Source organism: Lissotriton vulgaris, chromosome 12 (genome assembly GCF_964263255.1).
Source record: "Lissotriton vulgaris chromosome 12, aLisVul1.2, whole genome shotgun sequence".
NCBI classification, from domain to species: domain Eukaryota; kingdom Metazoa; phylum Chordata; class Amphibia; order Caudata; family Salamandridae; genus Lissotriton; species Lissotriton vulgaris.
Window position 1 is genome coordinate 686,616,161 of NC_141700.1, and position 23,215 is coordinate 686,639,375.

General features: G+C 41.1%; 1 protein-coding gene across 1 annotated transcript in view; it reads right to left on the bottom strand.

The window, feature by feature from the left end:
• CDH13 (cadherin 13) overlaps window positions 1–23,215 on the bottom strand; it is a 2,285,705-nt gene that overhangs the window by 1,333,526 nt on the left and 928,964 nt on the right. Inside the window, exon 5 of the mRNA XM_086945882.1 lies at window positions 13,121–13,273. Coding sequence (XP_086802008.1) covers window positions 13,121–13,273 — 153 coding nt within the window. The remainder of the gene's footprint in view (window positions 1–13,120; window positions 13,274–23,215) is intronic.

Genomic DNA, 23,215 nt, shown 5'->3' on the forward strand with positions numbered 1-23,215 from the left:
GGCAGCCAAGGACCTCGGGAGGCTTGACCCTCCCCTGTGTTTCTTTAACCAATGGTGTGGGTCGGGCCAATTGGGCTCTTTTGGGCTAGAGTAGTTTGGGCTGCGGCTATTCTATGCTCTGTTTCACCATTTTCAGTAAGGCGACACGGCAGCCGGCCAGTAGGGGTTCCTTCAACTTCTTGTTTCCCTCCCTCCCACCCTGAACTGTGTGGGGAGATGGTCACATATAGAGCACTATGGTGGCTATATTCGTTGAGCATAGGTGCATCGGATTTGGAAGTTTTGTAATATGATTGTCGCTTGGAGCAGGTGCAGGGCATTTTTTGGCAGCTAGTTTGATATGGTTACAGGTTAAGTTATGGTTTTTAACGAGATATACAGGGAAGAAGCAATACATGACTAGTTAAGACAGGAGATCTTAGATAGTGAGATGTTATAGAAGTACGTAAGGAGTTTTAGGAGTTAAAGTTCAACAGTTAATGACCAAGTAGAGTTTTTAAACTGTTGCAAGTAAATTACATAAGGGGGGAAATTTAGGGGTGGTGGGAGGAGGCGAGTAGGTGAACAAATGTTTAGTGAGGCATAGTTTTGTAAGGCAAAGGTTAAGGTTATCTTTGTGAGATGCACCTGTCTTCAGTAAAGCTGCCCTTTTCACACAGAAGAGTGAGTTTGTGGTCTGTGCTGAAGCCCCTTGGGCCCAATTCATAATGCAACAAAATATATTCCAATATATATTTCATATTTAGTTTTTTTAAACAAAGTATTATTGCATACAACAACACATAAAAAAACTTAGCTAACAATGTGATATAATATAACAAGGCTAGCAAAAGTATTATAAAATGTAACAACAGTTGTTCAGACTCTCCTGAATAGAGGTGGATGCAACATGCATGAGATCGATTTCTAAATCTTCATTCTAAATGGAAAGAATATATTTTTGTGTCTGTCGATAAATCTTAACTATCTTATTGGCCCTAAGCGACCTTGATATAAAACAATATAGATCAGTCAATTAACTTGGAGAAGTGCCACTCAGCAATAGCATTTCTGATTATATGAAGTTGCTTCAATTTCGAGCTATATAATCAATTACTCATTAGAACGTCTATTTTTCTAACAAGGTGCATCTTTCATTATTTTTGTCCACATGATTCAAAGTGTTGTCACAAGGGAATTAGGATGCTGCCAAACCCCAACACATTTATTTTTACAATTTGCTCTCACACAAATTGTATCAATGTATTGGTGGTTTTCATTATACAGCACAAGCAATCATTGCAAATCAGTTCCGTCAATTAGAGTGAAATTGATATAGCACCTTTAAAGATCTTTTTAAGACACATCTTGAGTTGTGAGTTTATTTCCTAAAAACGCCGGATGAGCTATTCCAATAGCTTCATTCATCCTGATAGCATACAATGAACACATTTTTCATCCCATGCTTTTAACTACAATATTTGTATGTTATGTGGCCTTTAATGTGTTGTAATCAGAATAGAGAACTTTCTTACAAGATTGTGCTTTTATGGAACATAATTTGGCATTGTAGTCAAATCTTATGTTAAAGCGCCCTGTTTCAAGCCACTGCTCTTTATTATTCCTTCAGTTGTGGCAGCAGAGTGCCAAGAAGAGCAGTTGTGAGTGCCACCAGGTTGCAGGGCGCAGCAAGCTACAACCAGCATTATCAAACAAGTGGTCCAGCTATCACTCAGGCAGTTTCACCCCTATTTTGGCATGGTGGAGAAGCCAGCCCACCACAGAAATAAACGCCTTGCATGCTTCGGTCAACCATTTCCTGTTTGACACAGATTTATGTTTAGCTGACTTGTGCATCAGGAAATACCTAGGTAGTAAGTGCCAATAATGGCCGAAAAATATGGCACTGTCATTTTAGGAAGCACAATTGAGACATCTACTCCATTTAAGAGTGGATGTTTGTACTATTGGTAAAGAAAAATCCAATCTACTTCACTAAGCGTGTAGGTTCTTTACACCAGCATATGGATGTGTATCTATTCGGTGTCCTGCGGGTGTACCTAGGCTGTAACTTGCCTGTATGGAAGTCACATATGTCTATGTGGTCTATAGGACTTGTGTAGTCAGTGGTAGAATAATTGTAGAGGCTGTAGGCCAGTATGATGTTATGGGAAAAATAATGCACTGAACGTACTATTTCTGCAACCAGGCTCCCACTAACTAACTGTTACTATTCTGCCTTAATGTCTTATTTTGTATTACAGTGTCTGCATATAGGATGTGAAGCAAGATATATTAAAGATAATTTATATTGTAATCAGTTCTTTTAACTTTCCCACAGTTTTCAGGAATAAACCTCCTATCATGATCTCTCCTTTATGAAGAATATCAAGTACCAATATGGAGGCATACATTTTGCTCCTCGCAAAATAGAAGATTGTCACACATGTAATGTACACCCTCTCAAGGATAGTTTAAGACTTCTTGAAATTAAATTGTTCTGTCTGCCTCTTCAATTCTGTACACCTCGCATCTTCAACATGGTAGGTGCAAAACATAAACCAGCATTCCCTTACAGTGGCAAAAAAGCAAAGCTCAAAGCAGAACTGTCATTGTCCTACTGGAGGTAGACATGCAAAGTGAAAAAATGATTCCAAATATGAGCACCATGTTCCATTGCACTGGGTCTCCTGCAGAAGGCAAATAGTGGAATGAATGGAAGAATCAGAGAATGCGTGACTACTGACTCTAATCTCATAGAAACAAAAACAATACATATGTGGATTACATATTTAGTGAATATTTGACTTGTTGCATTCATCATAATGCCAGGTGCAAGATGACCAAACAAATAGGGAATTAAAGAGTTAGGCCAAGAAAAAGTAACTCCCAAGGGGTCTACATGCGACAGATGTCAGATTGTGGTCACCCCAACACAACATTGAAGTCATAACCTGAAATGCCCTGCTTATAGATCATGCTGGCACTCTTAAGGTGCATGGGACCATTCATATTGATCCTTGAGGATAAAGGGCCAGGTCAGGAGCACCTTCAAAAAGTTGAAATACATATATAGCCTTTACAAACAATGCTTCGATCATAAAGCGAACCCTAAAAATCAATTTACTATGTTGACAATAATAGAGGCTGGACATACCTTGTTGCCAAATATTATGGAAGGTTTAAAGAATGTGAAAAATAGCATTGAAGTCCACTGCCAATACCAGTTAGATCATTTTTATGGAAATGCACCAAAATATAGTTCCACCACTGGAATACAATTTATCATATCTTTTTAAGTAATAGTACTTCTCGCTGTAGGACAAAACAACAAGGATCAAAGGAAATAGTTAAACTGCCAAGCAATAGTAACATCACTGACAAAAGGGTGCAATTGCTCTCCAATAAGCAAGACTTCAACCATCAAAATATGTCAATTGCCCAGGTTGTTCAACTCTTTTCAGACACTGCTCATTCTGTTGAAATTGTGGCCTCTTAAGAATTCACAGCCAAATATTGATTAATTTGTTTGGTGTATGGTGGCAAGACATCAGGATAGTACTGAGGATAAAGACAATCCTGAACATTTAGAGATACTATTAGGCTGCCCAATTTATATATCTTTTTTTAGTGAACCAGCTCAGGACTGAGAAACAATAGTGTTTAGCAATCAAACAATTTCTCAGAGGAATTTATTGGAAGACACTTGCTTGCACAAATTTCATCTGTTGGAAACTGATCCTCTCTGAATGGTCAGCCCAGACATTTTGCCTTCCTCCTCCTCTTTTCTGACCTCATTTTTGTTGTTTGTAGGAGTCTGGGCACTTTACCACCACAGCTAACTAGTGCTAAAGTGAATGTGCTCTATCCCCTAAGCATGGTTTGCTTGAAACAACCACAAATTGCATATTTAATTTACTTATAAGTCCCTAGTAAAGTGCACTACCTGTTCTTTGGGTCTGTAAATTAAATTCTACTAGTGGGCCTTCAGCACTGCTTGTACCACCCAGTCAATTAGCCCTTCAATATGGTGAACGATCAAAGTATAGAATCCAAAATATAGACAGGACAGAATATTGACTCCAAAATATAGATAGGCCAGAATATCGAATCACCAAAATATAGTTAGTCAGAATATCGAAATTGGGGTAGAAAATATTGATTTCCATGTCATCAAATTTAAAATATTTATTTCCATAATATCGATTTTTTTAGTGATATGTATGGTAGGATATGTGTTAAAATTATGTATTAATTTTGTAATTTATGTTAAATTTTTTTAAAGTAATGAATGTTATGTAATTTCATTTTTGTGTAATTTAATTCCGTAGCGGGTTGTGGGTTTATAAGGGAATAGGGTGGGAAGTAATTTATTTATAGTAAATTAAATATACATTTTTATGTATATGTATTGATAATTGGTTGATAATTAATTATTAATTGGTAAATAACTTTTATTAATTGGTAAAATAAATAATACTTGGTAATTGATTTCTAATAATTGGTAATTCATTGTTATTATTGGTAATTATTTTTTATTAATTGATTAATTGATAATTATGTTAATTGTATTATTTAATATTTGGAGCGGGTTGTGGGTTTATAGGAGAATAGGGTGGGAAGTAATTTAATTGTAATAAAGTAAATATTTATTTTTATTTATATGTATTGATAATTAATTGATAATTAATTATTAATTGGTAATTGATTTTTATTAATTGGTAATTAGTTTCTTATTATTGGTAATTATTCATTAACTTTTTATTGGTTTGATAATTAATTTAAACTTATTTTTATATTAAATCATTGCTTTCCCTACTGTTGCACTCTCTGAAGTGTGAATAGTACATTTTACCCCTATGCTAACCAACGGTTTCCCTACTGTTGCACTTGCCTGAGTGGGAATAGTAATTTTTACCCCTACGCTATCCAACGCTTTCCCTACTGTTGCACTCACTGGAGTGGGAATAGTAATTTTTACCCTCCCACTATCCAACGCTTTCCCTACTGTTGCACTCACTGGAGTGGGAATAGTAATTTTTATCCCTACGCTATCCAACACTTTACCTACTGTTGCACTCACTGGAGTGGGAATAGTAATTTTACCCCTACGCTATCTAACGCTTTCCCTACTGTTGCACTCACTGGAGTGGGAACAGTAATTTTTATCCTCTCACTATCGAACAAATTCTCTATTTCTTTTACATTACATTTATTATTTTTACTTTTTAAGTTTTTTTACATTATTTTAATATGTTTTATTCAGTTGTTTTTCATATTTAATTACTTTTATATTATTTTTAGTACATTTAAAAAATTCGATATTTTAGTTAACTATATTTTAACTATCTATATTTTGGATTCAATATTTTAGTATTTACCTGATTGTACATAGGGATTCTATATTCTGTACTTCGATATTTTCGAGTCGATATTTTGGGCATTCTATATTATGTCCCTCGATATTAAGTCACTGAACCCTTAAATATGTCTCAAGCTTGCCACTGCCAAGCCCGTGTGTGCAGTTTACACTGCCATGCCGACCTGGCATTTAATACCCCTTGCCAAGCCTTAAACTCTGCTTTTATTACACATTAAACATTCGTACGGTAGGCCCTAGGCACTGGCAGCCCTTTGGGTAGCGTTCTATGTAACTAAGAGGAAGGACATGTACTTTTACATGCCCTGGTAGTGAAAAACTCCTGAACTCATTTTTCACTACTGAGAGGCCTACCCCTTTCATAGGTTAACATTGGGGATTCCTTATTATATGTAATACACTGTAATTCCTAACTGAGAGAAGGTAGAGTTGTCATACTTTGTACCTATGGCATGGCAATGAAAAATCATCTTCAATGGTGACGTTGGATTTGTCATTAGTAGTCTGAAAGTGGCACTTTTATAAAGTTAGGCATTTTCCTGCTCTTAGCCATTTGGTCTTTGCTGCCTGTCTCAGATCACTGGCTGGATGGCAGTACACTTTGCGCATTACCCTCTCGACAGCCATATAAAATTAAGGCTGGGTGTGACTTCATGCATCTTCCTGGGATGAAGGGAGGAAGATGCTAAGCACAGCCTCACATTTACACATGAAAAGGCTGGGCCCTGCCCGCACACAAAGGGCTATATACACCCTTGTTGTCACTCTGGAGCCCAGGCAGGAAGAAGGCACCTATGTGCACTTCAAAGACCCTTCTTTGCAGTCAACTCCACTTCAAAGACACAACTGGTTAGAAGTACTGGACCTCTAACCCTACAAACTCTGTACTCTTCGTGACATAAAACCAACTATCCAAGAAGAGCAACTACTGTGCTAAGGACTGCCTCTCTGCTGGACTGCTGATCTGGAAGACTGCTGCCTTGCTGTGCTGCCCTGCTGCCTTCTGTATTCTCTGACTGGACATTGATCTCTCAACCCAGAGTGACTGACCAGCCTCCTCTCCTTAGAAGCACCAGGGACATCAAAGTCTTCCATCTTGCTCCTGTGCCTGGTTTATTGGAAGTAGACTCAGGTGATTGCTCCAGTGAAACCGATGCAGTCACTGCTGCAAGAGTAGAATTGACACATTACTGCTGTTGTCGGAACAGAACCGGCGCATCACACTCAGAAACAGCATATCAAAATTGGAACCGCCGCATCGGGGCTGCCGTATTGCCATCACTGCAGAAGGACGATCAATGTATCCCTTAGACTGCGTGGAGAAACCCAGTACATTGGTTTCATAACCAAAGCTTCTTATAATTGGCACTTCAACTTCGAAACTGGTGTATCTCCTTCATTGTGGGATCGATACCGATGCATCTCTCAGATGCATCCAGCATATCATAGTTTGCGACCAGGATTAAGGTGCTTTTGCTCAGCGGAGTCTGGGTGAGTCCTGTATGTGACCTGTGCTCCCTTACTGTCATCCTGAACTCTTGATTTTGTTGGGGTCCAGCCACAAATTAACTCTTTAGGAGCTTACTGCTTCTAAACACTATTTTTAAACTTCTTCTTTAAAAAAATATATTTTGGCTTCTGCTAATTGGATTTCTGTCATTGTGGTCTTATTTTATTTATAAAATCATTATCTAATCTTCTAAACTGGTATGGAGTCCTTTTGTGGTGTTTTTACGGCCTTACTGTTTGATGTGTTGCTCAAATACTTTACACATTGCCTCTTAAATTAAGCCTGCCTGCTCTGTGCCAAGCTGGCAGAGGGTGAGCACAGGTTACTTTATGGTGTGTATCTGAAATGGATTGTGGTTCCTGCTTGGACAATGAACATACCTCTGCCAAACCAAAAACCCAATTTCTGAGAACATCGCTCTAAATTCTTTATACATTTCCCAAATACCAGCCCTAATTGTAGGGATTTAGAATAAGAAAATTGAAGAAGCAACACTTTTTTATCCATTTTATTCATGCTCATCAATATTGTGACTTCATTTCCTAATTCAAAAAAGAAGTGAAAGAAAAGGTGATGCATGAATATAGGAGACATGTTGGACCAATGTAAGACAGTAAGCAAGAAATCACACTGGCCCACTAGATCTATTCTTGTATTACAAAATGCAAAACTAGCTGTAAACCTCTAATCCATACTTCCCCTTAGACTCCCTGAGAATCAATCACTTACAGGCCTAATTGAAAGCACAGATGCTAGGCATTTAGTCACTAGGATCTAGATGGTAATACTAGGTCAAGGCCACCTTAATGTCAGTATTGCACGAAGGCTATAGGAGGACCCTGTGGGCAAGAATTCATCGAAACGTAGGGCTACTATTGCTTCACCAGATACAGATAATCTCCATAAATAATAGCACAGACTTCTAGATGTCAATTTTATATGATTCCACTGTGAGCAATAAAACTATGTGCAATTGAACTAAGGAACACAGGCAACTTTGAACGATGTAGACAGCCCAGTGCTGATCTATTGCTGCTGGCATAGCATTTCCAATTCATTTGAGATGCTCTCTAGCATGTAATGCATGCACTCATTACAGGAGCTATTTAGCGTTAAGTAAAATCCTTGAACCAATGACCCCACGGTTGAGAGCATGTTCTCAATATTATACTTATACACATGAGTACATTGTCCATAAGACAACTGCAACTCTGATATTAACTTAATCAACGTATACCTGCATTTTTTTTAACAAACAGACCTAATGGTATATAGGTCAGTTCTTAAAAATATTTAATGATCGCAAAAATACTAGTTGAGAATTGTGAACATTATATTGTATTGAGCAAATCACATATCTGACCCAATTATTATACACATATAGGGGCCGATTATGATGGCGGACGGACCTGAGTCCGTTCGCCACCATAGAGAAGGAGGGAACCTCTGCATGGCCTGCGGAGTTCCCTCCTGTGCAATTAGGATGTGACCGCCACCCTGGCGGTCACATCCTCTATTTTTACCAATGTGGCGGGTGCGGCTTCAAGCTGCATCCGCCGCAATGGTAAAAATGCATACTTTGCATTTGTATGCAAAAAGCGGTAGGCACCGTGAGGTGCCTGCCGATTTCTGCATACCTTGGCAGGGGGGTACCATAGGTACCCCTCATGTGCACCCCCCCTTCACCCAGGGGGCCCGCAATGGGCCCCCGCAGTGAAGTTACACATGCTTTTCCACGGCGAAAAACCCGCCACGGAAAAGCATGTTTCACAGGCCATCCTAATATGACTGACGGTGTCTGAGAGACACCGTCACCATATTAGAGCTTTCCCGCCGCGGTTGTAAGCCAACCGCCGCGGAAAAGCGGCGGACGGAAACCAGGACCCACCAGCCATCCTAATGTGGCGGTGGGTCTTTGGTGGGTCCGCAGAGGATTTTCCGCATCCTTCGGGCCGGCGGTGGCTTCCGCCGGCCCGGAGGATGCGGAAAATCCTCCATCGTAATAGGCCCCTTAGTGTGGATGGTGATGACAAGCTTCAGAGACATCCTGGTGGCAAATTTTTCATGATCTCATAATTACCACAACATTCAAAGCTCTTTTGTTTGCTGGACCACTTTGGATTTATCTTATCACTGGAATATAACATTGGTATGTGCATTGACCAACAACCTTTATAGCAATTTAACACACTATCATTATATACTGATTAGAACTATCACGCTTAGCATTGGCTATAAGAGTATGTAATATATGTCAAGAGGAGTGAGATGCCTTAAATAATAATCGATTATGTTGCAGTTATTTACTTTTGTTGGTTGGATATATGATTGGTATGCCAATAGCATCCATAATAATGTCAGGTCAGCTGAAATGACAGCAATGGCATATCTTCCTGTACGGGCAGAGGAGAACACATCACCTACATAATGTTCACGGAATATGAGGTACAGTTAATGGTACACAGAATGTAACCCACAATGTAACCCTAAAGAAGCAGATATAGTCACAAAAAATGCAAAAATCAACCACAAGCTGCACGAGGCAAAAATGCACAACATGCCTGTTAATAGATGAGCACAAGATGCATACACTATCGGTCAATGTGTGCACAAATCAAAAAACTAATTTACACAAAACCAGGCAAAAATATGAAGGTCTCTGCAAATATCCAATTTATTCAATCCAAACATTTGTATAGCACTAAAACTAGACAGAGAGGACTCCTAGCACTCGGACAGCTGGGTCTTGACCAATTTCCTTTAGCTAGCTATTTACTCCTAGCAGCCTGTGGGAGTTCATTACAGAGACCAGCTACATGATTTAAAAAAGTATTGACAAAGCACATAAGTTTGATTTTTACACATGTGTAGGCCCATGTTCTTTGATTGTTAGGTTGGAGAGTGTGTAGAAGACTGTGTGGGTGAATGTGAGAATATGTAAATGGATGTGTTAATGGGTGACAATGTAGGCACATAAAAGGATGGTAGGATGAGTGATTTATTACCTGGATTGAGATGATAGGTTTATGATTGAGTAAATGCACGCATGCACTTATGAATAATAACTGTACTGGGTGGCTAAATGAATGAAAGGATGTACAGGCAAGTGAGTTAATAGATGAACGGATGAGTGAGCACATGAATATGAGTGAGTGCATGGTTGGCTGAGTTGGTAGAAGAGCGAGTGCCTTTGTTGTTCCATCTTCCTACCGCAGTCCAGAATGCCTGGCACGGGATGGCCAGCACGTTCAGACCACGTACAAGATACATCCAAATAAATGGCACGTTGAATAGACTGAAACTGCTTTTTCATTAAAAAAGCTAACAGAGCATAGAATGTTGGGGCATATTATCAAGGACCGGTGTTAAAATTATCACAGTTTTATCGGCAGGAAACTGCCGATAAAATGGCGATAATGAGCTTGATAATACGCCCTTGTTAATTTCCATAGTTACCATCAGAACATGAGCTTCTATGGGAATAACAAGGGAGTTTTATCAAGCCCATTATCGCCGTTTTATCAGAGGTTTCCTGCCGATAAAACGGTAATAATTTTAACACCGGTCCTTGATAATATGCCCCGTTATATGCTGCATGGATTCCATTCGCGGAGAATTTGTCTCGGAGGACAACATGTTTTTTACTTGGAGTGGGAAAGTACTTTATTTATTTATTTATTTATTATTTTTTTCTTAGTGGTTTGTAAAGTGCTGGTTTCCTTCACTTCTCTGCCTGTAGACCGAACATTCAGTCCACAGGGTAATGAGGTTCGGGAGACACTGATGCTGTGTATAGTTCAGTATTCCTCATTACGATCCACATGTACAAAAATAAATTCTGTTAAAAAATGCCGGAACAGTTCTGTTTTCATCTGTCCCTGAAGTGCAAATAGTTGCAATGAGCTTAGACTTATTGCATTCCACAGTTTCACTCTGGTTCCATTCAGACATAAGAAAGTCTGGTTCACCAATCAAAAGTGATGCAGGTAAGAGGCTATCAAGTACTGGTGTGCAGACCTGCTTCCAACAGGAAATGGATTTTAATACTGATCACATGCACTGGTGGTAAGTTCGCCTAATAGTGTTAAGTGTTTGGGTCAGAAAACCCAGTCACATGTTAAAAACAGACAAGAAAGGGATAACCTTCGAGGCACTCTACAAAATACTTTGTGGAATAGCAATCCTACTGACCTTACTCGAACTTGCCGATTGTGGCTAGATAGCAAGGGTTGGGCACATTCAACTCTTAATCCAGAAATCCCAGCCCACTTCTCAAACTTTCTTGCAATATGTTACAATAAGGCTGACTAGTTACTGCTTGGCTTGTTTTCCTTTGGCAGGGGAGCATTATCAAATGCTCATTTCCTGAGGATTGACCAGAATTGTCCCTGTGGAGGTTTTCTGGACAGTAGGAGTTTCTCCTGGATGTGTATTTAAGATGTTGTCCCGATAGAGAAGAGTAATATGAAGAAACTTAGCAAAAAACACAGTTGATGGACAGAATGCAGAACAATGTCTTACATTCATCCCAGTACGAAGATCTAGGCCTAAATCCATTGTCTCATCCTTGTGGAATTCACGCGTGCTAATGTTCTGCACATGCATTACTGAATCCACTTCCCTGGTCCCCTTCTCCTGTTCCAATTCAGTAGCAGTCTAAACACTCTTGATAGCTCTGGGCTGCTATGTGTGCGTGGGGGAGGAGGGGACACAGCTAACCATGTTTCCCATTGTAATGGGTTTGAGGCATTTTCAAGTTTCTCTTAATATGGGTATTGATTCATCCACTACTCATCAATGGATGTTCAAATTTGTATCATTTAATAAAAAAAAAATGATATAGCAAACTAGACCCGAGACATCAGGTATCAGAGCGCTTTACATAGCACCAGTTTCCTTACAGAAGGACACATTCATTTTTCTTAGGCACAGGGAGATTAAGTGATTTGCCCAGAATCACAGTTTGTTGAGCGTCGTTGCTGAGACTCGAACCTGCTTCCCCAGCTTCGAGTGTGACCGCTCTAGCTGTAAGGCTACATCCTCTCCCACTGAGTAGTGCTTGGTGGTTTTTTTCATATTTGCCCCATTACACACTAATTATTAGTGCATGTTCAGATTTAAACCATTGATCAAAAATATTGCTCTGAAATGCTTGGATTTACAATACCACTCAGTAGTCATGAGTTTAAGGTCATTTTCCCCTATCACTCACGAAAATTCATTTCATACAAAGGGTGGAAGTCTAACTCAGAACTAGTATCTGAAAGCACATATTTGCATGTTCCCCATCACATTAAAATTACGAGTGACTTCACAGATGTAGTAAAGGAATGTTCAGACTCGGCCCATCGCTCAGAAATCCTGTATGTTTAGATTTTTGCCAACACTCTGTAACCCATTGTCCACATTTACATTTGCACCATCGCCCTGCAATTAGTGCATGTTAGATTCTATGATCTTGCTGTAACTCATTTTGTTCATGTTCACAAGCAGTGTATGTTCAGACTTAACCATCACTAACCACTCTTCCATGTATGTCATGACTTATCACCCTAGCTCAACAGTCCTTGGAGCAGGCCCAGATCTGCACATCACTCAGTCCTACTCAGTCAATGTTGGGGTTTACAGCCCCCCTTATTCATTCTAGGTTCATGATCAGATTTGAACTATTACTCAGTAATAATTAATGATCTGTCCCATCTCTCAGAAATGTATACTGCACGCACATATTTGCACATTCACTTTCTGTTTCTCAGTACATACACAACTTGTGCAGTAATATATCATGTGGGGTATTTGCACGATCACTCGGATATCCCGAGTCACCTCAATCCAGTGCCTCATCATCCTTTTACCCCACAGCATAGAGAATATTCCCCAATGACTGAAAAATGAATTACTGGGAATTGTGTTTCCTCCATTGCCTTTTTGACTTGCATTGTAGAAAGGAAGAATGTCCTTAGAGTCACCCAATTTTAGTAGCTGAAACAACTATATTTCATGTACTATACCTTTGTTTTGGTGCTCAGTCTGCAATGCAAATTTGGTATAACATGCCACATTTATATAAATGCATACATATACACATTTATATTATTTGTGCTTCATTATTTTACAGCATTATTCAACTTCAAAGACTGTTATACTGCAAGTGCTAATAACAACATAGAAATATGTTTGCTAACTCAAGCAGAAATATGTTTGCTAACACAAGCAGACAACTTCAAATTCAGAACTCTAAGGTCACTTACATTATAATTTGCATATTCTTCTCTATCCACGTTACGCGTCACCAATATCTCTCCTGTGAGTTCATTGATTCTGAACACTCCTCTTGGCTCCTGATCCGCTCCTTTTCCCGAAAGTCGAAATTTGGATCCCTCTGGCATGACAGTAGCTGTCACCTTTGAGACAAAGACATATAGAAACATTTAATTTCCATAGCCCAATTCACGAACATGATGAAATTAGGTTTTTAATGTGAAATGCTGTTTAACAGGATCAGGCAGAACTTTCACACAAAAGCATACTTCTTGTACTAACTTCACGCAAGATAAAAGCAAGGTCAAAATGGGAAATGGGATATTTTCTATTAGATCCAGGACCCTTCTGGTGAACATTCCGCGAAATAGCAACAGGTGAAATCTTGAAAATAAAAATTTCTCCCAGGGCAATTGGAAAGACCACTGGGCAGTGACTACACTGCCTAAAATGCCATTGGTTTGGCCATCCAATTTAGGCTGGCTGATGAATCCACCACATGTTACAGACATACATCTCTGCTCGTAACCACCAAGTCACCATGACTTGAAAACACTGCAAATATCCATAGATTGAGGGGAGAAACCCTAACGCTCTTAACACCATCATTGCTGCAGCAATTCCCCTGCTGTGCTGAAGAACTCAGAAAACAATGCAATCATGACGAGCTCAGCTCGACATGAGCGTACGAGAGGTGTACCTCATGACGAGCTGAGCTCGTCATGAGCATCGAAGGGGTTAAGAGACATTCTTAACATGGCTACTGTAAATGTAAATGCTTTTTGAGAAAATATTTTAAGATGCAACGTTTATGATAGTAAATTTTTCATTTTGGACTTTCATGGCGGAACTGTTGTTACAGCCAAAGAGGTGGCTGAGATTAGGTCTACGGGAGCTATTTTACGTGAAAAAAACATGCGGCTGACTCACAAACTGCATTATTTTGCATGTAAAGTGATACTCTATTAGTACTACTTAATACAAAATGAAATTAATAAACCTACATGTTTATTTTTTCATATTGTTTTCTGTGTGGCAATATCCACACACAAGGTATATATCTTTGTTGTAAATGTGGGTGTAACTATGGTGAGTGGTGGGAAAATTGGAAATTATTACCTGAACAATTGGTGGGGAAGGGGATAATGTAAGAAAAATGAAGGAGTGGTTTTGAAGGGATATGGATTTCTCCAACAACAGGAAAAATGTTAGTTTCAGTAACTTTACACTCAAATGTATTCATTTGAGAGTATGAGGCATGTAAGACCACGCTTAGGTATAGGTTCCTACTGAAAATGGTAAATAATTGAAAAGCTCAAATTTTCACTAAGTTGCAGGAGTAGATCTACAGGTGAATAGATCTGCACAAACAAATCAACCTACATGAATCATGCCTAGCAAAGTCATAAACTGAGAGGCAAGGATTCATTGCTTACTCTGCACAAGGGTAGCCTGAGAAATTAATTTCATCTTCTCAGAAAGAAAGGTCCATTAACATAAGGAAACTTCTTTTCAAGTCTAATCCAAACACTTGGTGGGGCAAATCACCAACTGTATTTTGTTATACTTGAAGTAGTACTACATTAGTACTACTCATGTACTACAAAATGCAATTCACAAACCTGTGAGGGATAGTTTTTATTAAAATGCAAAAATAATGTAGTTCAAGTCATATGTGCAACAGTAACATGCCATTTATATTGAACTGCCTTAGACCTGACATCCTTGGTTTGCTTCCCCTGTCTTTTTGCCTCTGCCTCCTGTATTTCTGCTGTGTGTTGGATTTCGTTTTGGTGGTCTAGATGCTTTGGGCACTTTGCCACTGCTGTTCAGTGCCAAAGTGCAAGTGCTCCCTATGTAAATTATGTTATGGATTGGTGTTTATGTGTATGGCATGTTTGATTTACTGATACGTCCTTAGTAAAATGCACTGAGAGTGAGCAGGGCCTGTAAATCAAATGCTACTAAGTGGGCAAGCAGCACTGATTGTTCCACCCATGGAAGTAGCCCTGTAAATGTATCTCAGACCTGCCACTGCAGTGTCTGCACACAGTTTTTACTGCCATGATGACTGGGCAAGGGCACCCACTTGCAAAGCCCTAACCTTCCCTTTTATTACAGGTCAGTCACCCCGAACGTAGGCCCAAGGTACCCCTGTGAGCAGGGTGCAGAGTGTGTGAAAGGTAGGACATGTACTTGTGTTTATGACCAGCCTCGGCCCATGCAGGTAAGAGCGGTGGGGTGTTGGGGACAGGTGGGGTGGGTGGGGGCAATTTCAATGGAGGATCATGAAAGAAAATTCAATAAATAATTAATGTTCCCTTGTGTCCTCTTTTGAAATCCCCCCATCACCTGGCCCCACTACCCAACCGCTCTTGCCAACAAGGGCTGCAGCGGTGTGTGACATGTCATGCTTGCACCGCGACCTCTGTTCACTCCACTGCCCAGGTCTCACGGACAATGACGCTGCAAGCTGACATCAGTGCCACTGCCGGTATCATGGTTTGGGGGCACTGCTCGTAAGTCAAATGATGCACCGTCCAGCACCTACAATGAAGTCAGGGCCTACATACACCAGCTCCTATCGACCGCCACCTGCACTGTGACCTGTTAGCACTGCAACAAGCACCGCCCCACTTCCTACCGCATCCCTAGTCTCACCGACATCCCTGGATGACCACCGCCAAACTGATGCCTGCACTGCGACCTAAGGGCACCTGCTGGTCCCTTATGCCCCTTCCAGAACTCTGCGCTCTGCCAATAAATCTCTGCTATCAGTCCCCCACGTTCGTAGAGCCAAGTGGGGTGGCAGAGATTCCGAGCCTTGCTCCGAAGTTGTGGAACACTTTGCCGGCTGAAATTAAGTCCCTACCCTCTATGCAAGCTTTTAGGAGGGCCCTTAAGACCTGGCTATTTACCAAAGCCTACCCTTAGCTCTGGATTTGCCTTTTTATGATTCCCTTTTTAGTTAGGCGCCTTGATGCCTTCGGGCTTAGTAGCGCGTTTATAAATTGCATTTCATTTCATTTCATGCTGCACCGCTCCACTTCACATCGCAATCACAATGGTTGCTGCAACCATCCCGCACCGATGCGGTCAGCTGGAACCAAAGGTTCTGTTTACATAGCTTCTTACACAGACACCGGTCCACACCAATGCGACCGACCAAAACCTTTGGACTGTTATGAGCACTGCGGTAGTCCAGGATGGTGCTACCAACTTCAAGGAACTGCTTATTTAAGGTTATTCTTGCAAAGTGCATATTTTGAATATTTTATGTTGGATTTTTGTTGTTTTGGTCTTATTTGGTTTGGATAATGATTACCTATTTTTCTAAAATGGTGTGGTGTCCATTTGTAGTGTTTTCTCTGTATTACTGAATGTGTGCACACATGCTTTACACACTGACTCAGAGATAAACCTGTTGATTCATGCCAAGCTAGCAAGGGGATGATTAGGGGTTGTCTAAGGGCATAACCCCCTTACTCTGACTAGAAGCAAGGGTCCCTATTTGGAAAAAGGTGCAAACCATTGCCAACTTCAGACCCCCATCCAACCAACTGACACAACATTAAAATGTGTAAAATGCAGTATGGAGCTTTACTTATTAGCACTAGGCCTCAAATCTTTTAAGCAAGCTTTATTTTACAAACCACTAAATCAAATGTGCTGAGATGTGCACACATTTTTTAAAAGTTGACCTTACCCTGACATGCCATTAATAAAAGCTATACATCACTTTGTAGAATGTTCCTGATTAACAATGTTTTTGAAATGTTTGCTATAAACAATTTATTGTTAAATAAAATGAGTCCTTATTTCACACACTAAATACAAAGCATGAATAGAAAATATGGCTCTTTTAACATATTTTACCTCATTATATAATGAAGGGATGTGGTGCTGAACCACATTTGTTGCAGTTGATGTTTCTATTTCACATAGCCAATTGTTTAGCTAATATAAAATAATTGTATTAGAAGGTTAAGAATGTGATCATGCCCATAGGAAAGGAGGTCTAAGAATCTAAAGGCCTCATACATAGAGAGAGTTCTAATAGTGATTCATTCTTCATGATAGTTCTTTAAAAGATCTCAGTGCAGAATCATGAGAAAGGGAAAGGAGAGTCTGCAACGTGTTTTGTCAAATGTTTATATTAGTGGGCCTACCTAGAGTAGGTTAACACTTAAAACTCAACACTGTACTCTGAATGCCTTTTTCCCCAGACCCTTTTTCAATACCCTTGATGCCAGATGCTGGCAGCTTAATGGTGAAGGCTGAACACTCATTTACCATCCCTTTCTGACCTGATTGCTGGATACAGCTGATACTGTATCAATCAATCAAGATTTATAAAGCGCGGTAAAACACCCTTGAGGGTCTCAAGACACTGGGGTTGTTAGCTGCTTCACCACGAAAGAAGTGAAAAATGAGGCAAAAGCAGGAGAATGCACTCAGAATAATGGGGGAAAGGAAGGACAACACAGTAATCTATGAGGCAAAAGCAGGAAACGCACTCAGAAAAATGAGGGGAAAGGACAGAGAAAGCAGTAAAAATGAGGTAGCAGCAGGAAAAGCACTCACAAAAATGAGGAAGGGAAGGAGAAAGCACTTAAACAACAACACGAAGGATGCTTAGGGTCTCTGAAAATCCTATCAGGATACTAAACACTCAATTGTAATGTGTAGAGAGGATAGTCCAGAGGAGAGAGGGAAATCATATGGGTCAAATTATGCAACCTCCTCCTCCGATCCGGAATCCAGCGATTCAGACAGCAGTGGAACATCACAATGGAGAGGAAGAGGTCGATACAACCGCCCAAACCGCAGACGCACTTGACAAGGCAATATGTACCAACAAGGCCCCTGGTGGCCACCAGCCCCATGGGGATAACCACAATTTCCACCGCCCATGTCTCATTATCCTATGCAGCCCAAATTCTACAACAGCCAAGCTTTTTTAGGACAAGGCCGTGGCTGGAACAGGGGCAGACGGAGGGGTCAACCCCTAGTACAATGGGCAGACGAGCAAGACCCTCCAATCACTCGCAGCAAGCGAGGCCAGTAACTATCACACCTGGCAGCAATGAGGACCTTGTAGTTAATTTAAGTTCATGCACTCTGTCACCCACTGAACACCAAGTGAGGTTCCGTGACAATTGTAAGTGGTGTTTTCGACTCACTCGAATATGGTCGAGTCTGGTATCTATGAACCGCAAATGACGAGTTTAGTGGGTGTACGCGTTTTCGCTATGCTAACCTAAACCGTTCGTCTGTTTCGTGGGTTTCTTTATCTGAACCCACGGGTTCCATTTTAGATACGGCATCCATTTTATTTCTTGCCCTCAAGTAGCCAGCGAACGGACACTGTCCGCTTCATGACCCTGGGATTCCCAAAACTCTTGCGGAAGACACATGTTCCTTTGAGGGTGTCTTTTATGACGAGGGGGATGACACTGCAAGGCAGATGGCCCCGCTCGAGGCTCATCTTGCCGTGCCGGTCTATTGTCTCAGTTGTGCATTCATTAGGCACGTCTCCTTTGATCCCTGCAACCGTGTTTCCGATATCACCCCCTTACGCTCTTTTCAATCTGTTGACTATCCTCGTCTTCCTCTGCACCTGTTTCTGACTCTTCCTTGATTCGTTTACTGCCGGAATGGAATGCACCAATGGTGAGAAGATGTACTTTTACAGTTGGGAACCGGCGATGCTGCTGTAATTATGTTTCGGGACCCTGAAATACATGAAAGCGACCCCCTATGAAATTTACTGTGGGAACTGGGTTGTAACCTTTTGTTTGTCATGTTGTTCTATGACGAAAAACTGTATAAAAGGAGCGATCCACAGATACAATTTGAAGCAGTCTCCTAGAACCTACATACGTTGTACTTCTTGTGACTTCTGTATTCCCTGCAGTAAATAAACCCTGATCTTTGACGCCGAAGGAAGTGTCCCGTGTCTCTGTCATTTGTACGCCGGAACAGGTAACCCACGAAGGTTTCAGGTGTTGTCCCCTGGCACCGCTGGGTCCTATAAAAACCCAGTCCTTCACAAGTGCTAAACAAAGGCCTTGGTTTCGTACCAACCAACAATGGGGACGCATTCCAGCTTCGGAGTGAAGTCGAAAAATTCTTTCGCAAGGTCCGACTTCATTTTTTTTGCAGATAGCAGAAAAGATCCAATACAATCTATCACAGAAACAAACACAGGTCTCAAAACTAAGTCGACCTTTGTTCCCCTACTCCAACAGGTACCCTCAAAAGTAGGTATCTTTGAAACAGCGGTGGTACACGAGATAAACACGCTCAATCTGTCAAGAACCGGCAATTTCCAAAATTTATCGAAAGGAGAGAGACTAGCACTGGAAACCCTGTCTAAGGATACAAATATCACCATAAAAACGGCCGACAAAGGTGGTGCGATAGTCATTCAAGACACCACCTCTTATCGGGCCGAATGTCTGAGGCAGCTGGGTGACACCAATTCTTATACACTCCTGTCAGTGGATCCTACCGCACGACTTCTCACTGAAACCAAAAATCTAGTGGAAGAAGCGAGTGCGGAGGGCTGGATAACATCCAAAGAGGCAAAATACTTGGTTACATCACATCCAGTCACTCCGTACTTCTATGCACTGCCTAAAATCCACAAAGCAGCCAGACCACCCCCAAGACGACCCATCATCTCTGGGATCGGATCGCTCCTCGAACCTCTTTCATCCTTTGTAGATGTCTTTCTGAGGCCCCTAGTTAAAACTATGCCTACCTACCTCCAAGACACCAAGGACGTTCTTCGGCTACTACCAGAGGTTGAGTTAAACACAGAGACTGACATCCTTGTCAGTTTCGATGTAGAATCTCTATACACTTGCATACCGCAAGAAGAAACTCTACAGGCTGTGCGGGAACTCTTAGAAACCACCTCCCATGAGAGCATAACACCCATCCATTTTATCATGGAACTGGCGAGGCTCGTAATGACCGAAAACTTTTTCAAATTCGAAGACTCGATCTATCTCCAGATATCGGGAACTTCGATGGGCAGTATATTTGCGCCGAGCCTGGCCAATTTATTTGTCCATCTTTTGGAAACCCATCATGTCCTCAACCACAACAACCCGTACTACCATCAAACGGTGTTGTGTAAGAGGTACATAGATGACGTCTTTGTGGTGTGGCGTGGAGACAGTCAGTCTGTACTTGCTTTCCAAAACTGGCTTAACAATCAAAATCAATTTCTAAGATTCACTGTGGAACACAGCAAAACAGAACTTCCATTCCTCGACCTGTTGATCATTCCCAAAGAAGGTCACCTAACAAGCAATTTGAACCGGAAGCCAATGTCTCGCAACTCCCTGCTCAGGTTCGATAGTCATCATCCTCGTTCCCTGAGAGAGAACTTACCTTTCGGACAATTTCTCAGGGTTCGAAGAAACTGCTCTGAGAAATCCGACTTTCAAGAACAAGCCGGAGATTTGTCTATCAAACTCAAACAGCGACTCTACCCGAGTATGCTGATCTAAAAGTCATGCAAAAGGGCCTCTATCAATCATCGAGAGGCGCTACTTGCAGTCCCTGTGGAAAAACCGCCTCTTGTCAGACTAACTTGTGTCACCACCTTTAGCACGGCCTCATCATCGGTCCAAAAGATCATTCGGCACAATTGGCGCATACTAAACACTGCGGGTGAGAATATTCCATTGCCACTTTTTTCCTTCAAAGAGGTACGAATTTGAGAGATGAACTTGTGCACACAAGACCGCGCAACATCTCAAACGATACACCAACGACATTGTGGAATCAGTGGATATTGGTACATCACGCCCATGGGTTTTAAAACGTCACACGAACTGTAATAGCGAAAAGGTCATTTATCAAATCACCTGCCCTTGTACCCTTCGCTATATAGGCATGACCACGAGAAAGGTTAAACTAAGAATACAAGAGCACAAGAGCACTATCAGACGCAACAAACAAGCGACCAGGATGACAAATCATTTTTTCACAATGAAACACTCTGCCGAAGACATGGAATGGATAGTACTCGAACAACCATTCATACCCCCGCATGTCAGCGATATCTCCCATTTTCTGTTCATCAAAGAACAGAAATGGGTTTTCAAACTTAAATGCGACACTGAGGGGTTAAACGATGAAATATCGCGGATCCAGTTCTGATACCACTGAACCCATTGAAACATCAACTCATAACACGTTTTCCTCTATTCGTAAGAAAATGCCTGTTTCTGGGAGGATCAAACATTTCAGTTGCGACATATTCACACTTAGAAACTGATACAGGCTCCCAAACCTTTTCCGACAAAACACATGGTTCTAGGTACACAGGTTGGTATCCGGTTTCCGGTCTTTACGAAACAACCAACCATCATGAACCGTACCTGTCAATCGTTTTCACAAACCGGTCCGCCTCCGTCTGACTTTCATCAGACAAAGCAGCAGCGTTTCTGGTTTTTGCAATGAACCAATCAACGTCGGATACTTCCGGCAACACACAAATAAGCGGCTCCTCTCTGGTCCGCAAATGGTCATCTTAGCCCGCCCAAACGGATATGCTCACTACCTTCCCCTCGGCTCAGATGACAGACCGAGGCAACGACGGACAGGTTGGTGATACACTATCCAGACTCTTCTTAACTAGGCTCAAGATCCCCTCCTTTTTGAGCCCCACATTTCATGCCAGACTCAATAACAACGTATTTGCAACATGCGAGACATGCTTCTCGAGACACATTTCTAAGATCAAAGCACTTGTGTCCCTCTCTTCCACATTTTTAGGCAACAATCATACACACTCGTGAAGAGAGGTGTATGGGAATTTTCCTCATTTTATCCGAGCGCCTTAAAGCTATATCAACCAGAGGCGCCATATATTCGTCTCTATCTCTGTGCCTTCACTGCAATCTTGCCAGCAGTCATTGCCTACATTGAGTCACACCATAAGTATCGCACTTTTTGGCGAGGTCCATATATGTTATTTTTTCATGTTTCTTTACCCTTGTTTAGAGTGTGGCCTCTTTGCCCTGAGCGAGCGCCAAGCGAGGTGAGGTCTTCTCCATAACGTTTAAGGGTGAGTCAAATTAAACTGTACCGTGGTACACTATTTTTCACACATTTTGATGTTTTCTAATATGCTGACATTTGTTCTGTTCTGTGTGTATCCTTATTTTTCCTTAGGAGAGTTTGTGGTATAACGATATGAGACTACCATAGAGTAAAAGTTTACCGGTAGGTCTACATCATCTTCACTTATTGCCATTTGAATCACTGTTGCAGTAGTGTACATCATAGGTCCTGATGAAAGCCTGTCTAGGCTGAAACATGTCGACCAATAAATATCTTTGACGGATAGTAATTCCTTTCACACTATCCTCACTCTGCTTTTAATAATGCCGTTATGATGGTCACACCCAATAAAGCAGTTTTTTGTCATCATAACAGGTATTGTTAAGTTTCACCACATTCACTTTTCACACTTTCTTGAGCACTACAATCTTTTCCCTTCAGCCTACTAATTGTACCTACTGGCTGTCCTTCTCACTGGAGAATCCGTTACTAGCAGTCCTCGAAAGAGATCTGATGAGGTGGCTAACGGATACCAGTTTTCAATTTCCAACCCAGATGACGAGGCTCCGCCAATGGGTGGGCTGATGGGTATTTTCACACTCCCCTCTCTCTTCTGGACTATCCTCTCTACACACTACAATTGAGTGTTTAGTATCCTGATAGGATTTTCAGAGACCCTGAGCATCCTTCGTGTTGTTGTTTAACTGTTTAGTTGGGGGACAGGATGCAAGCTGGTCTATAAACATCACTTTCCCCCGGACCCCCTTCAAATTTTGTTCTTTGTAAGGAGAAAGCACTGACAAAAATGGCAAATGCAGCATAAGTACTCAAAAATGGAGAATGCAATAAAATCGATCAAAAGCAGAAAAAGTACTCAGAATAATGAGGAGGAAGCAGAGCATCTAACTCTCATGATTGACTGAACTTAGAAATAGTGTTGTGAAATTAATTTGTGTGATGTATAGCTCCTGATCTTCTCAATCAAAGGACGGTCACCGAGA